We start from the raw sequence: 15,388 nt of genomic DNA on the forward strand, positions 1-15,388 counted from the left end.
GTTAATCGCTACATTTCATCCCATTTTTCATGTTCTTCAATCGTGTTCTTAAAAAAAAAAAAGGAAAATCATTAATGGTCTGGTCAATTTTGCCTTGGTTTGATCATGAGTAACAAATATCATGTTATTGAGGATACTAAGATAGTTGTCAATTGTGATAACAAATTTATAATCCGTTGTTTCTATAACTCCAAGAATTTTTTCCCATTGGTATATTCTTTTTGTACATTTCCATTAACATAACCTGTTCCTCCATTGGACACCTTGTCTTTCATGGTCGGGCGTAGAAAATGAAATTTATATGACTTGAGGAAGAACTTTTTAGGAGAACCATTATAGTTCAAATCAGTAATAGATATAAAAAACATATTTATTGCATTTGCAACTCAACTATTAGATTCAATGGCACTGGCATATCTTGTTAATAAATGTTTTTTTAATCCCAGTAGGAGTTGATTAAACAATTAAAAAATTAAGCACTGCTTAATTATTTGATGGAAACTGGCTATCTAAACTTATTTCCATCTTGTAATGATGTAAACGATAAGGAAATACATATGGTCTATATATATATATTTCTTATATTCTTTAATCTTACTATTTTACTCTATTTTCCCTAGAATCTTGTTCTTAATATGCCCCTCACACTAGTCTAGGTCACTAAGGACAAAGCACTATTATAAGTTCAACAGTATTAAACATAAAACTGAAATATCCTAATCTTTTTGAGATGAATATGTACATCATTTGACTATACCACCTAGGCTTTCATGACCTTGAGTTTTATGAAGAGGTATACACCTCCAGTAAGTATTTCAGGCATCATTTTTTAACATAATTATGTAGTGAATATAATGAAAAAATGTAGCTTGACTCAGTTTAAGTCATATTCAAGTTTTTTTTTTTAGTTCCCACTAGTTCTTTTTAACTCATGAAGCATACATCTGGTCCCAATAAATGATCTTTCAACTTAACTGATAGAGTCTGTTAAAATGTTCTCAAACTCTATCTTAGTCTAATATTATACAAACTAATTACTGACGAAATTATATTCATTATATGATTTCTTATCTACTAAGAAAACACAATCATGTATAATTTATATCAAATCAACATAATATATATATATATATATTTATAACTCATGACATTAAATATAAAAGATTAAAAAATGAATAAATATTTTAATATGTAAAAATTACCATTCCTAATCTATCAACTAATCACAAGAAAATATATCAATTAATTTTAAGATTTTCACTCTATATTTATGTGAAACTAAATATATATAAGTTAATTTATCAGTTTTCAGAATTAACTTTATAATATTTTTAACATCCTCATATTTCCCAGAGTTTAGTTCGGTTTATTAAATTATTCCTTATGCTCTTAATATGTAGTGTATTGTTATTAAGAATCAATAGAAAAATCAGGAAATATAAAGACAAATAAAACTTTATTCAGTTGATTTATGATATTATTTATTTTACGTAGTGACTTTTACTATGAAAGGTCAAGGAATTGAATATGAATTTCGGTTGTAATTCAGTTTGCCTCCCAAAGTATTTAATTTAATAAGGAGCTGACAAAAAAACATTTTACTAAATTACTTTCTTCCTTGGTTCACGTTCAATTTATATTCAGTTTATTTATTTTTCAATTGGACATTATGATTTTTACCATTAAGGTGTCAGGGAGATTTACAGCTTTAAAAAATGCAATAAGTAAGCACAATAAACTCGAGATGATGATAAGATTCACCATGGAAAATATTAGACAAAACTAGTTAATTGATAGTTTCAAAGATGACCGCTGTTTCATCAACATCTCCATCATTCCTGAACCAAAAAATGCAAAATATTAACTCAGAAAACTTAATGCTGAAGACATTGCTCCCTGATATGAAAAAAATGAAAAAAGTAATATCAAAAGAAGATGAAAATAGATTCTATACAGCTGAGAGATGGTTTTAATATCATATGAAAAAAGGTTTCTTCAATTAAAGGTATAAAGTTTTCCAAGAAGAAGATGGGGGTTTTGAACTTTTACAAGTATATTTATTTTTATAAAATAAGAATGATCATCATGGTTGCAAATGGGTCAATGGTTGACAAAGGTTGGTCATATGATTGGGAGCTGGGTTGAATCATGATCAATTGATCAAAATGAGGTCATCCTTAACCTCCAACTAACAAGATAACCAATCAAGATATATTTGATAGTTTTCTTACGGAAATTCCATTTTTCATATTCTGCAAAAGTGACTGCATGGTAACTTTGTCAGTGCCATCTGGACTAATTATTTTCATTCAGATAAAACCTTGAAAATAGCTTATGTAAAATTATAAATTTATTAATACATCCCAAAAAAATCTTCAATTTTTTAATAAAATTGATTAAACACAAGAAGTAACTCATGTACTAGTCTAGTTTACAACTCCATAAACCCAATAACTGTTTTTTGATTCAATAACTCAATTACATAAATATATCCAACATATAGATTAATTAATCAAATATCAATTCAATGCAATCAACAGGTTCAGTCGCCATCACATGAGGTGTTATGCTACACAGTGAGTTCCAAAAGGTATACAGGGGTTCATCAAATCTTTCATGGAACCTATATGTCATTAGCTATCATGAACATACTATCCTCAATTATGCAGTAATCCCACAACAACATAGGCCAAGGTTAGTTATCAAACCCTCATAGGTCATCCAAGTTAGGACTCATGCATTCAGAAATCATCAAAAAACTAATTTCCAGATATTTTAATGATCTTGGCCAATGATTTCTAATATTTCATTATATTCCTCCTCAAGTCTGTCTCATCTTAAAACGAGGATGAACGACCTTATCTTGACCCCACATTGCCTTTGTGGATTTATTTCTGCTGGAATTCATGGTTTCAATTGACTAAGTCCAAAATCATTGCGCAGAAAAATACTAAATTGAAGACAGATCTTAAAACTTTGATTAAATCCTTTGCACGGATTAAATCTTTGATTTCTTCATTTGTTGAATAAATATATTCAATCTTTATAGATTTAGATCGGCGTTGCCCCCCTCAAACTGTGCCTCAGTCCCTACCAAGGCATGTGTATGTTGTATTTTCACTTATTTTGGTGATTCAGAAAAAGGATTTACCACTGATCGACTCTTGCGAAAGTGTAATTCTTTCGTTTTTACTATAGCTTTGAGATTTCTAATCCACTAAAAATGTTTACGTATTTAAGATGCACAACTTTTTAAACGTTTTTAAGGTATAATTTACTGACTTCCCAGAATTTCTTCTCCACACATTTCTTTAGCATGGGATTGATAAATTAAGTAACTATATACGTAGCTCCCGGGAGAGTGAAAAGAAAGTGAAGACCATATTAAATGACTACATTTTCTCTTGTTATTGTTTAATTAAAGTTTGGGATATAAAACCTGGGAGAGCGCAGAAGGGGGAAGGAGACGGCGGGAAAAAAAATGAAGGCAAAGGAGAGCGTCGTCTTCTCCATTGGGACACTGGCTCTCGCCATTGTAGCATCCTTCGCCATCGCCTGCAACTCCTCCGCCCTCCCTCCCACCGTCCTTCTCCAGGTAGATATATCTCTCTCAACTCTATCCTCAACCTCTCTCCATCGAATTGGCGAAGGAGATCTGCAGACTAAACCCTAAAATTCACCGAGTTGATCGATGCAGGACGTGGTGAAGGCGATCGCGAGGAAGGAGGGATGGGAAGCCAAGGCCGCTAGGGTTTCCAAGTTCGCCAGCGGCAGCGTTCGGGTGGCGCGGGCGCGGAGACTCGAGTTGCAGATCCGCGGTCGTCTCGTTCTCACGTTTCCGGAGGAGCTTGACGGCGGGGCTTGGAGAAGGCCGAGGAGGAGAGGAAGGGAGAGAGCTTGGCGGAAGCTCGACGGACCTCTCCGCTGGCCGCGGCCGAGGTTGAACCAACTCGACCTGATCGGACCTCTCGAGGTGAAAGCCATCGGTGCCGATCGCCTCTCGATCTTCGTCCCGGTGAGCTTCGATCGGATTCCCCCCGATCTGTCGTCTTCCTGAACGAATCTGATTACTTTGTTCTTGCCGATCAGGAGATCAACACCACGCGGGCCGGATTGAAGCGGATCGTGGTCGGAGGAGGGATCGGAGTGGCAGTGACCGGAGCCGAAGGCTTCACTATGAGATACCCCTCCGGCGGCGGCGGCAACCGGAAGCCTTCCTTCCTCCGCGCGCCATCCGTCTGCCCACCTCCGATCTCCGTCACCATCTCCGGCCAACCCTCGCTGACCGCGTCCAAGGTCATATCCATTTCCTCCCCTTCTCCGGAGACCTTGGAGCTGCATCCGGCGAAGTGCTATGGCGGATCCCAATCGCAGAACCCTCCTCTACCCTTCCCTTTGTCGAACGTGCTTGAAGGGGTCCTCCGCAAGGGGGTGAGAGCGAGGATGACGCCATCCGCCATGGTGAGATTCAAGCTAGAGTTGGAGAGGAAGATCGGGGAAGACGACGTCAGGTGGAGGGAAGCTCCGGAGTGGAAGTCTAGGCCGGCCATGGAGCGAGACTGGTTCGAGGTTCTGACCCGAGCCGGGCCGGGGACGTCGTTGAAGCCAGTTTACCTCAGAAAACTGGAGAGATCGCCGGTCCTGTCGTGGGGCTCGCCGGCATGGCTCGATAGCTTCCTCCCCAACGTCTCCCTCTCGCAGTTCCTCTCCTTTCTTCTTCCTCCCGAAGCTTTCATGCTGGACGTGAAGTGGTGACAAAGTACAATTATTTTTTCACGGCGATGTATTATTATTTAACGAGGTAAGGTTCGAGGATTTCAGATAAAAGCGATATGGGATTCAAGTTTGGGGCGTCGGGGGTTTGAAGTGGTGGATTTGAATGTTGTCGACGGGGAGTTTGGCGAAGTTGCTGGAGCGCCTGGTCTGGAAGAAGGATCCCCAATTGTAGGGGAGGTAGCGGGGATCGGCGGGGGGATCGCGGAGGAGCTCCGGCAAGGGCTCGATCATGGCGGCCATGTCCGGATTGAAGAAGAAGGGAATGGAGAATCTCTCCCTCTCCCCGTTCGCCGTCACTCTGTGCTCCGCGCTCTCGTACTCGTCGTTGCTCCACACCTGCCACCGTCGTCGCCAAACATTCATACCATGAATAGGTAATCCCCTTGATTCAAATTTGTTTAGATCCGATAGATTTTGGTATAGGTCTAGACATAGATATCGGATGAAGAGGAGATTTTGATATTGTTACGGAGAGATAGTTATAGAAGTGTAGATGAAGATGTTGAGATGGAGAGAGATCTGGATCAAGATGTGGAGATGGAGATTGTGATAGAGAAAGAGACAAAGTTGTGAAGATCGACAAAGCGATGATATCGACGGAGGCAAAGTTGTAGAGATTGACAATGCAATTGAGGGATATTGAGATTGTAATTGACATGGATAGAGGTAAAGAGAAAGAGATAGAGATAGAGATGGAGGAGATGATGAATCAGAACCTGGATGATGTCGCCGACGTTGACGATGAAAGAACCGGGGATGGGCTTGACGCGAACCCACTCGCCATCGGACTTTCTCTTGACATCGAGGCCGCCGACGTCGTCCTGGAAGAGAACGGTGAGGGCGCCGGCGTCCTTGTGCCGGCCGACGCCGAGGGCTAAGTCCGACGCCGGACAGGCCGGGTAGTGGTTCAGCCTTATGAAGCTCGACGGTGAACCCCCTTCGAAATACCCGTTCAGCCTCTTCTCCGGCAGCCCCAAGCTCAGCGCTATCGTCTCCAGCAGAGTAAACGCCAACTCCTCTACCGCCTCTCCATATCTCCTCCCCACATCTCTTCAACAAACCCACAAAGCATCACCGAATATGCCGAAGAAGAAGCGAGAGAAAGACAGAAAGAAAGTTGGAGAAGAAACTAGAAGATGAAAACCCGAGAAGAAGAAGCTGGAAGAAAGAAGAAAAGAAGAAGACCCGAGAAGAAGCAGGAAAAAAGAAGAAGACAGAAGAAACTAAAAAGGAAGCTATCAGAACAAAGAAGAAGAAGCTAGGAGAAAACTGGAGAAGAAGATGGGAAAAGTTGAAGCTAGAAGACAACAGCAGAAGAAGCTAGAAGAAAGAAGATGTTAGAAGAAGAAGCTAGAAGGATAAGCTAGAAGATGTTAGAAGAAGAAGTTAGTAGAATAAGCTAGAAGATGTTAGCGTAAGAAGCTCGAAGTTAGAAGAATAAGCTAGAAGATGTTAGAAGAAAAAGGATGTTAGAAGAATAAGAGTGAAGATGTTAGCAGAGAAGAACCTAGAAGATGTTAGAAGAATAAGCTAGAAGATAGCAGAAGAAGAAGAGTAAGCTAGAAGATGTTAGCAGAAGAGAGGAGACTAGAAGAAAACAGCAGAAAAAGAAGACGAGCATGGACGAAGAACAAGAAACAGGAAGAACACCAAACAAGAAGACGAAGTAGTCAGAAGAAGAAAAAGAAGAAGAAGCGGAGATTAAGAAAGAAGAAGCTAGAAGAACCTGAGCTGGGGAGGGAAATCGGGCCACTGGTTCGTCCAGATCTCAGACGAGGCGTCCAAATTGGGGACGGTGAGATCGCTGGGCACCATGAAATCAAGCACCTCCTTCCAATCCCGCACGTTCTTCGTGTGCTCCGCCTCGTAATACCCCCACGGATTGACCGCGTCGCGCCGGATCCGAGCCTTCTCCGCCGCCCCCAGCGCGAAGAACTCCCTCGCCGCCGCGTGCAATCCCTCCACCAGCTCGGCCGCCACGCCGTGGTTCACCACCTGGAAGAAGCCCCACTCCCGGCACGCCGCCCGCACCTCCGCCGCCGCCGCCCGCCCCCCCCCAAGGTCGATCAGAGGTATTCCCCCCGCCTCCGCTATAAACTCCCCCGGCCTGTGCTCCTCCTCCTGGTAGAACTCCTCCTTCATCTCCCACCCCTCCATGACCGCCATCACCGCCATCGCCGAGAGCTCTCCTCCTTAACTCTTGGCTTGGTGCAGTGCACCTGGACGATTACCGACTAGCTCGCTCCTGGAATCTGGTGAACCTGCGGAGGAGATTAGTCGGGTTGTCGTGGTCCGACGGGGTGGAGTTGAGACTTTGGGGGGGGTGGGGAGTACCTCTTGAGAAGAGGGGCGGGGTTGTAGGGGAAGAGGGATTTTCGGTGGAGGCTCTCCACGGATGTTTTTAGAGAGAGAAGGCACCGCGCGGCTTGCTGGGGTGAGTTGTCGGAGAAGGTTTCCTCCCAGTTGTCGCATGCCAGGCGCAAGCACCTGCATAACTCAATAAAATTGGGTCGTTAAGGAGAGAGAGATAGGAGAGAGAGAGAGAGGAGAGACGGATACATGAGAGGGGAGAGAGAGCTAGAGACGGATAAGAGTGAGGAGAGAAGAGAGAGAGAGAGAGACATAAGCGCAGAAAGAGAGATAAACAGATAAGAGAGAAGAGAGAGAGAGAGACATAAGCGCAGAAAGAGAGATAAACAGAGAAGAGAGAAGAGAGAAGAGAGAGACAAAAGAGAGGAGAGAGAGATAAACAGATAAGAGAGAAGAGAGAGACATAAGAGAGGAGAGAGAGATAAACAGATAAGAGAGAAGAGAGAGACATAAGAGAGGAGAGAGAGATAAACAGATAAGAAAGAAACGAGAGAGAGACAGATAGAAGAGAGAAAGACATAAGATAGGAGACAGATAAACGGATGAGAGAAAAGAGAGAAAGACAGATAAGAGACAAATAAGAGAGAAGAGAGAGAGACATAAGAGAGGAGAGAGAGATAAACAGATAAGAGAGAAGAGAGAGAGACATAAGAGAGGAGAGAGAGATAAACAGATATGAGAGAAGAGAGAGAGAGGGAAAAGAGAGAAGAGAAGACAAAGAAAGAAGTGAGAGGAGAGAGAGGATACATAGAGAGGAAGAGAGAGACACACACTTAAAAGAGAGAAGAGAGAGAGAGATACACAGAAGAGAGAGATAGAAAAGAGAGAGGAGAGAGAGAAGTCCCTAGCCATCCATCACGTACCTCAGGAGATACTGTACGCATGGAATTCCTGAGTCCTTGGATATGAGATAATCCAGAAGCACTGAATGGTCGTAGTGTATCTACGGGTCATGCAAAAACAATAGTAAAACATTGAGAATAAAACTCTACCTAAAAAATGATAATGCATAAATAATAATTAAAATATTTTACCAAACAAGGAATTAAAAAAAGGAAGTTGCTGGAGGAAGACCAGTTTCAACGCCCAGAGAGATGAAAAAGAAATAGGAAAAAGGAAGAGCTGAAGTTCTGTTTCGATGGGGGAGCATTACCAGATGCAGGAACAGATGGAAAAGACGAATGGGATTGAATACATTCCACAAGTGAGAAACATCACTCGTCCATTGTTCTTCCGTGACATGACAACCATATTTTTTTCGACTGTCATAGATAGCAGGATTTTCAGCTTAAAAAAGTGTTTCGTAAACGCAAGGAACTCATGGAATTTGGAGAAAAATCAAATTAAATACGCTTCTACTCACTATCTTAAGGCAGGAGACGGAGTGTCCAACAACAGCAAAAGCATATCAAAGAGCAAGTCATCCTGCGGAACAACACTATTTGCTTGAGAATCAATTTGAAAAAAAGGGGGGTAAAATGAAAATCCGACGCACCTCATCCATGAAGAGCTCCAGGAAGGATAACGAGAATCTGGTGCATGATGTTAGGTAAAAATGGCCCTCTGAGTTGTTTGTCAGGGGAATATGTCCTTGGAGCCATGTCGAAAGCTCAGAAAAGCCAGAAAATCTCAATTCGCGATTCTGACTGACTTCATCACGGCAGCGAAACGAGCTATAACAGCACTTGATAAAGAGAAAGAGGGTCTGCCGATGTAGATGAGTCGTATACATCGTCCCAGAGTTCTCCTGGCGAGAGATACTGGACTGAAATGGTGATCCTTCCATGGATACAAGGGAAAAACCACCCGCATTCATGATAGGATTGAGTAAAATATCTTTGAAATGCTTTCGGATCAACAGAGCACATGGCTCAAGAGCCCAATCTCGCCAGTGGGTCCAAACAGAAAGCCTGATCATCAGCGCCTGGATCATGAGAGACTTAAGTTTCCAGCTTTTTTATATTTTTCCATTCCAACAACTGATCTTAAAATCAATGAATATGAAATGCGAACCACAGAAAAATATTTTTTCCCCCCGATGAGAAGAAGAAAAATTTAAAGGAAGATCAAAAGAGTTCCTCAGTAAATAATTTAGCGAAGAGTTTAACTTAAGAAATGAACTTAATACTGCCTGGCTGGAAAACGGCACCCATGGTTCTGAATTTTTGTGATCATAGTCGATTATAAGGGAATACATCAGTCTGCCGTGAAGAAGATTTTTTCAAATAGAATATCTTGAAGCACAAACAAGTTCAGTAATACGAGAGAAATGAATGCAGAAAACATTTATTGATTCGTATCTTGGAACACGCAATGCTCGAATACAAGCCACAAAAAGCTCCTGTAAATACTTACCAACGATTTGTGCCTGAGATACCGACATAAGCAGGCATCAAAACTGCAGCAGTCGGAGAAGAAATAGTCTAATAGGTCAGAAACCAGGGTTGTGACTTTGGAATATATTGAGCTATCATCCAACGGGCTCGATTCAGCTTCCACGTCTGTTTTCTCCACGAGGGAACACAATAACTGTAGCGTGGCGCCCAAAAATAGACCATGTGAAGGCGGATTATGTAATTCATCATTAGACATGCTCGAAGCAACAAGTGGCACTTTGGTCTGCACGTCAGATTTGCTATACAGAAAATACCATGGAAAGTTTAATAAAGATGAAATGTTATAACGTAAGTTTGCTTCAGAGAGATCGCTGTTTTCGAAGTTCAAAGATTTGTGTATCAATTTTAGTGTCTCCATCAGAAGAGTAGGAGCACGCCAATCAGTTTTTTTATGTGCCGACTTCAAAACAGCAGCCAAGTTATCGCCAGATTCTAACAAATGTGCAGCGTTTGATGTAGCATATTTGTCAGGAGGCTGTTGTGAACAAGAGGGTATCATGAATTCCAATTCTATCCATAAGACATGGGAGAATTCTTCCCACATATTTTCCTGAAAAAAAAAGCTTCAATGAGAAACTGATGGAGAATTATCGCACCGTGTAAATTTTCTGGACCAATGGAATAACCCACGTATATTTGAAGAAAACTGGAGATAACCACCAAAATTTTGCAGGTCATGTGCTGAACATGCGGAGATCTGCTGCCCAGGAAAGCCAACTGTCAGAAATTAATCAAATATTTTAGCTCTGGTATTCCCTAGAATGAGACAAATAAAATATATTGGTCCATAAAATTCAATATGACAATCAACTAGAACCGTCCTTTACACCGAAGAGGACAATCAACAACCTTTACAAAGCCGAACGAAGCTTCATTATGGAAGGGATCTCAGATGATCAACGAAACAAAGTGTCCGAAAACCACGGCAGATAAAATGGAGATATGTAACTCAGTAAACTTCAAACGTGAAAGACTTTCGCATCATTAAAGCTGAAACATCTTACTTTCTATCAAAAAATTATTTATTCTTAAGTTTTCTTACCAATAAAGATATAGCGTTGGCCAAGCAGCTCTGACATCCTACAGGAGGTCGCATATGCCATGAACAGTCATTGCGGTTGATGGTTTCCAAGGTGAGATCCTTCAGAAAATAAAATAAAGATATTAGAAGAGTCCATCACGGGAAATTATAACAAAATCAATTTTTTTTAAGATTTCATTGGTAAATTAGAATATTATTTATCAATCGGTTAAATTATGGAGAAACAAATGATTCGGCTAAGTGCCATGGAAAATAATAACTATCGGAGCAGCTATCGGATTTTTTGGTAAGAAGTGTAATTTTACAAACGACAAGGTCGAAAGAAATATTTACAAATACTGATTTCCAACCCTGATATGGGTAGAATATTCAAGTCAGAAATGACGCGTCCTATGAGAGAAGTCACTCAAATGAGACAAATTATGCGAAACCGAGTACATTTTGGAAATTTTGGTATAAAGGAATTCTGAAAACAATGATTCCAGAGATTAAGTTTCATATAAATCGTAGATAATGAGTTTTACTTTAATTTTCGATTTACAGGAGTGCAAAAGAGAAAACTATCGAGATAAATTCAACTCGTAAAGAAGACTACCTCCTCGCAGGGGCTGCCAACCAATGTCCACTGCTTCACAACTCTGTAAACCTTCCGAAAACACAAACATATGGGTAATGCCAAAATCCACTTTCAGCCGAAAACGAAAACTCAGAACCCTAAGAGAAGAAGATGGCGATTACCCCAGTGAGGGCAATAAGAACATCCCTCTCCATCTCTACATTGAGAAGTATTGGGGTTTCAGGCGCTAGCTTCTCAGAGTAAAAAGAAGGGCATTCATCAGGCCATCCTATTGAACGCAAAACATCCGACCGCGATCCGAGAGAACTCTTCAGTAGGCGGCAAAGGCGAGCGCGAGCGATCTCTTCCTCGCCCTTCCCCATTGCTCGCGCTAGTTTAGTTCTTCGGAACTATTGAAAAGAATAGTGAGACAATTTCACCTTATCTCTCTTTCCTGTCTCTTAAATGGCAGGTTATACGACTTGAACTTTATAGTTTAGAATTATTTCCAACTAGTTGAAAGTTAGAATGAATTAATTTAGAGTTTCACATACGCCGTCACGATAAAAATTAACTCAAAATTTTCTTCAAGTACCACATATGATCAATATTTGGTTGGATTTCATTATAATCACCTGAAACCTCTAGAATCTCTATGGTTTCTTTAGAATAATTTTCAATAAATGGGTAAATCTATAAGATGACTGTTATCATGCTGTGATCATTGCTGTCACAACGTCTAATGCTGAAACAATGTCTCGGAGGCTGGCATCCTCCAATATTACTTGGGGAGCATTATATTTGCTTTTTCCAATTGCTATGGTGTGCAAACTAACATAATAGCAGAGTTTATAGCAATATGTGACGGCTTGCTCATTTGCAAGGAGCAAAACTTTCGTAGTTGTTAGTTGACATGTTATGTACAAGCTCTTGCTCCCATTGTCGTTTCTCCAATGTTTGGATAGACATCACCCATTGTAGGAAGAGAATTACCAATATCATCCACCAGTGAAGGAGGGGAATCAAATGGAAGGGTGCTCGCCAACTACATAGTACGTTCCTGGACTTCCTCTCTCTTCTCTACTTGGTAGAACCTACCTTGGGAAGCACGCAATGCCCATAAGGTTGAGATCCTCGGAATGCATCTTATTCTCACCCGACACATCCTTGCCCTTGATGGACCTTGCGAGTGGCACATAGCGTGGGACATTGGCGACAGGCATGTATCAAGACCTACATTGGTGTTGTCTACATCACAACACTCTTGAAATTACATTAGATGAAGGCTATGGTGGTTTCTCCTAACTTACACATACCAACGCCTCAATGGAATGTGAAATCCCTTCTTTCGTTTAATGACTACCGAGTGACCTCCCAATGTATGACTGTTGTACTCATTTGCATCTTATCGTGTGCATGGATGAGTGAGCCCATGTATTTATTGGGATATCTATGCTCACTCCATGCCTATGAACTCTTAAACACCAAATCTTAACATATATAATACCCCCTCGATGACATCCAAGGTACGATCCTGATGGAAATATATGTGGTTGGCAAGCCAATTGCACATTCAATGTCTCGCTCCATGTTCATTAATAGAACACTATTCATTATAGTGCGTGTGTGAAGCTTATAATGAAGTCCATGAATACATGATCAGACTTGGTGAATTGTGATGAGATCGTAATACGGAGATCACTAGTCTTTAAGCATGTGTTCTAAATATTGTTATTCAAAAGATACGCGAGAAGGACATCGAAGTATCAGGATAGAATAACACTATCTAGCATCACTCATATGATGAGTATAGCCGCTCCCGTTGCCATTAGGATGGAGACACCAAGGATATATAGTGGGTGCTCTTTAATGGAAAGAGTTCACTAAATTGATCCGTATAAATCCCTAAATGGTATTATACCGAACTGTCAATCAGGTTGATTCACGTTACAGTTGTGTAAGTGGTCCTTAGACTTGAGACACCAAAGACGTCTAGTGGCCGATCAATTTTACTTACACTATGACTTACATTTCCCAAATCATGATATCCAAATAGTCTTAGTTTCGGTGCATGAAGAATTTCGCAAAAGACGATTGAGTGGTCGAGTTGGGATCGTCCACCCTCAGTATAAGAGGTGACAGCTCAAGGAAGATGATGCAATGAAGTCCTTGGCCAAGTCAGTGAAATATTGGGAGAAGAGTTCTCCGATGATTTCCAAACGCATCAGTACTAACTCGGATGACCGATTCGGGTTTGACAGTTGACCATACCCTAAGTCGTCATAGGAGCGCCAAGTGGATGAGGATTAAACGTACACGGTAAATGATGATGAACATGTTCTATAAGTGAGTTTATACACACTCCTTCGTATATTCTAGAACACGAGGTATAGCTTGCCACCCCACATGTTGGAGACTCAACCTATCGATTGAGTTAAATCGATCTGATGTTAATTAATCTATATGATGATATAATTAATTAATTTGGAAGACCGATAAAGGTTAATGGGCCGTTAGAGTTGTTAACTAAACTAATACATGGGCCTAGAGAGTCACACGCAAAAGGTCTTTTAGACGTTAGAAGATATACTTATGTTTTGGTGTTTTTATTTAAAAATACCCACTTAATATAAAAAGGGGAAGGAACTGAACGAAATTCACCCAGGTCAGAATTGTTCAGGGGCCTTCCCCTTCTTCCCCTTTCCCCTCCTCTCCACTCCCGATACGATCAGGACGGTGTAACGACGACGACGGAGCATGAACGGGGCTCGTCAACAAGAAGGATTCATATGGATCAATTCAGTGAACTCTTTTCCAAAGAGCACCCACTATCTGTCCTTAGTGTCGCCATACTAATAGCCATAGAATCAGCTATACTTATCCTATAAGTAGGATCAATTAGTGTTATTCTATCCTGATACTTCAATGTCCATCTTGACTATCTATCGAATAGGAATGTTTGGAATACATGTTTAAAGACTAGTGATCAATGTATTATGATCTCATTATAATTCACTAGGTCATTGCACATATTTATGGACTTCATTATAAACATCACACCGGAATAATAATGAACATAAATAAACATGGTGGTGTGATTGGCTTGACGACCACATAATAGCCATGAGTGGCATATGTGAAGGGGGAGATAGTGTTGTCATAGCTTAATTATATTTTGGTTCTGTCGAGTGAAGCATGGATGATTGGGTGCAAACCTAGACCCACACTAGTAGATCCTAATCTTAAGCTAGGGACGGGGTATAATGACCCATTGATTCTCATGAACAGATATGATTACTTTTAGGAAAACTAATTTACCTTTTGTAAATCAGACCTAAAATTTCATATTTTCTTGGTTTTGTTTGCCAATTGATACAAGATCCTAGAAAAATCCATGAGAAAACAGGCCTTTGTATGCTCAGATACTTGAAGGGACTCTATGATATAGGACTGTTTTTTACTCATACTGGTTTCAAATTATTACTAAGATTGACTATTGAGGGATCCCTATTCATTAGCAATCTAGTATGGGAAATTATTCTTTCCAAGGAGATAATCTCTTGGATGAGTAATATGCAACTTAGTTTTCATAGTATGGTTGGAGGCAGAGTTCAAAGCCCTATAACATGGAATTTATGAAGCATTAGGAAAGAAATTCATCTTGGAAGATCTAAGGACCCCATTCAAGACCACCATCCAATTATTTTGTGACAACAAAGCAGCTATTTATTCTGCTGCTTTTGGGGGACTATTGATGAAGACAAATCTGTTCCTTTATTTTTATATTCATACCCTAAAACCTATCTATTTGTGTATACATCCCTCAATTTTTTAACCTCTTTATCTTGTAACACTATATAAGACTAGGGCTTTTGCTTGAGGAATATAAAGTTATTGTTTCACTTCTTTCTTCTATTCTCCTTATGAAGCTTGGCCACCTAGAGCTCCTAGTGCTACTTTGGTTTTGTGAAGGTAGATTTTATGATGATACTCTCTCTCTCTCCCTAGTATGTTTATCTACATTCCTATTAGGCAACGTCATGTCTAGGACATGACAGCTCGAATTTGATGAGAAGGATGACGCGTGGTCACAGATGAGAACATGACATGGAGTTTGTCATGTCTCCCGCCCATCACATATCCTAGGATTTTCAAAAGTTCTGACATATTTTTGTTACCTGTCTAGAGAACAGTTGCATCCTTCTCATCCCTTCATGAAATGGGGTTACAATCATAGGGGACAAAAGC

The 15,388-nt window shown here is 40.6% G+C and overlaps 2 protein-coding genes across 6 annotated transcripts; one reads left to right on the plus strand and one right to left on the minus strand.

Annotated features, from left to right (window-relative positions):
• Positions 1–3,461: 3,461 nt before the first annotated feature.
• LOC144702404 (signal peptidase I) lies at positions 3,462–4,843 on the plus strand. Its single transcript, XM_078574436.1, has 3 exons — positions 3,462–3,595; positions 3,698–4,015; positions 4,090–4,843. Exons 1-3 carry the CDS (start codon positions 3,482–3,484, stop codon positions 4,753–4,755), a joined length of 1,098 nt encoding a protein of 365 aa, XP_078430562.1. The 5' UTR covers positions 3,462–3,481; the 3' UTR covers positions 4,756–4,843.
• Positions 4,766–11,599, minus strand: LOC144702403 (jasmonate-induced oxygenase 2-like). 5 transcript variants are annotated; one of them, XM_078574432.1, is made up of 11 exons: positions 11,323–11,597; positions 11,180–11,230; positions 10,585–10,683; positions 10,173–10,259; positions 9,502–10,092; positions 8,642–9,070; positions 8,510–8,571; positions 8,300–8,408; positions 8,010–8,089; positions 7,111–7,263; positions 6,860–7,037 (listed from the first exon to the last, which is right to left on the minus strand). In XM_078574432.1, exons 1-11 carry the CDS (start codon positions 11,521–11,523, stop codon positions 7,004–7,006), a joined length of 1,896 nt encoding a protein of 631 aa, XP_078430558.1. In that variant the 5' UTR covers positions 11,524–11,597; the 3' UTR covers positions 6,860–7,003. The 5 variants fall into 5 exon arrangements, 4 of the variants coding, with proteins under 4 accessions (XP_078430561.1, XP_078430558.1, XP_078430559.1 ...); XM_078574433.1 differs by having other exon boundaries at positions 10,173–10,239; positions 11,180–11,464; XM_078574434.1 differs by having other exon boundaries at positions 10,173–10,242; positions 11,180–11,464.
• Positions 11,600–15,388: the final 3,789 nt, after the last annotated feature.

The sequence above is a fragment of the Wolffia australiana genome, chromosome 4 (assembly GCF_029677425.1).
Source record: "Wolffia australiana isolate 7733 chromosome 4, ASM2967742v1".
Taxonomy (NCBI): Eukaryota; Viridiplantae; Streptophyta; class Magnoliopsida; order Alismatales; family Araceae; genus Wolffia; species Wolffia australiana.

Coding starts and splice junctions, on each gene's coding strand:
- LOC144702404 (XM_078574436.1), top strand. CDS start 3,482: ATGAAGGCAAAGGAGAGCGTCGTCTTCTCCATTGGGACACTGGCTCTC. Junction 3,596..3,697: donor CTCCCACCGTCCTTCTCCAG/GTAGATATATCT, acceptor TGATCGATGCAG/GACGTGGTGAAGGCGATCGC. Junction 4,016..4,089: donor GCCTCTCGATCTTCGTCCCG/GTGAGCTTCGAT, acceptor CTTGCCGATCAG/GAGATCAACACCACGCGGGC.
- LOC144702403 (XM_078574432.1), bottom strand. CDS start 11,523: ATGGGGAAGGGCGAGGAAGAGATCGCTCGCGCTCGCCTTTGCCGCCTA. Junction 11,231..11,322: donor TTCTTATTGCCCTCACTGGG/GTAATCGCCATC, acceptor TGTTTTCGGAAG/GTTTACAGAGTTGTGAAGCA. Junction 8,409..8,509: donor CCGTCTCCTGCCTTAAGATA/GTGAGTAGAAGC, acceptor TATCTATGACAG/TCGAAAAAAATATGGTTGTC.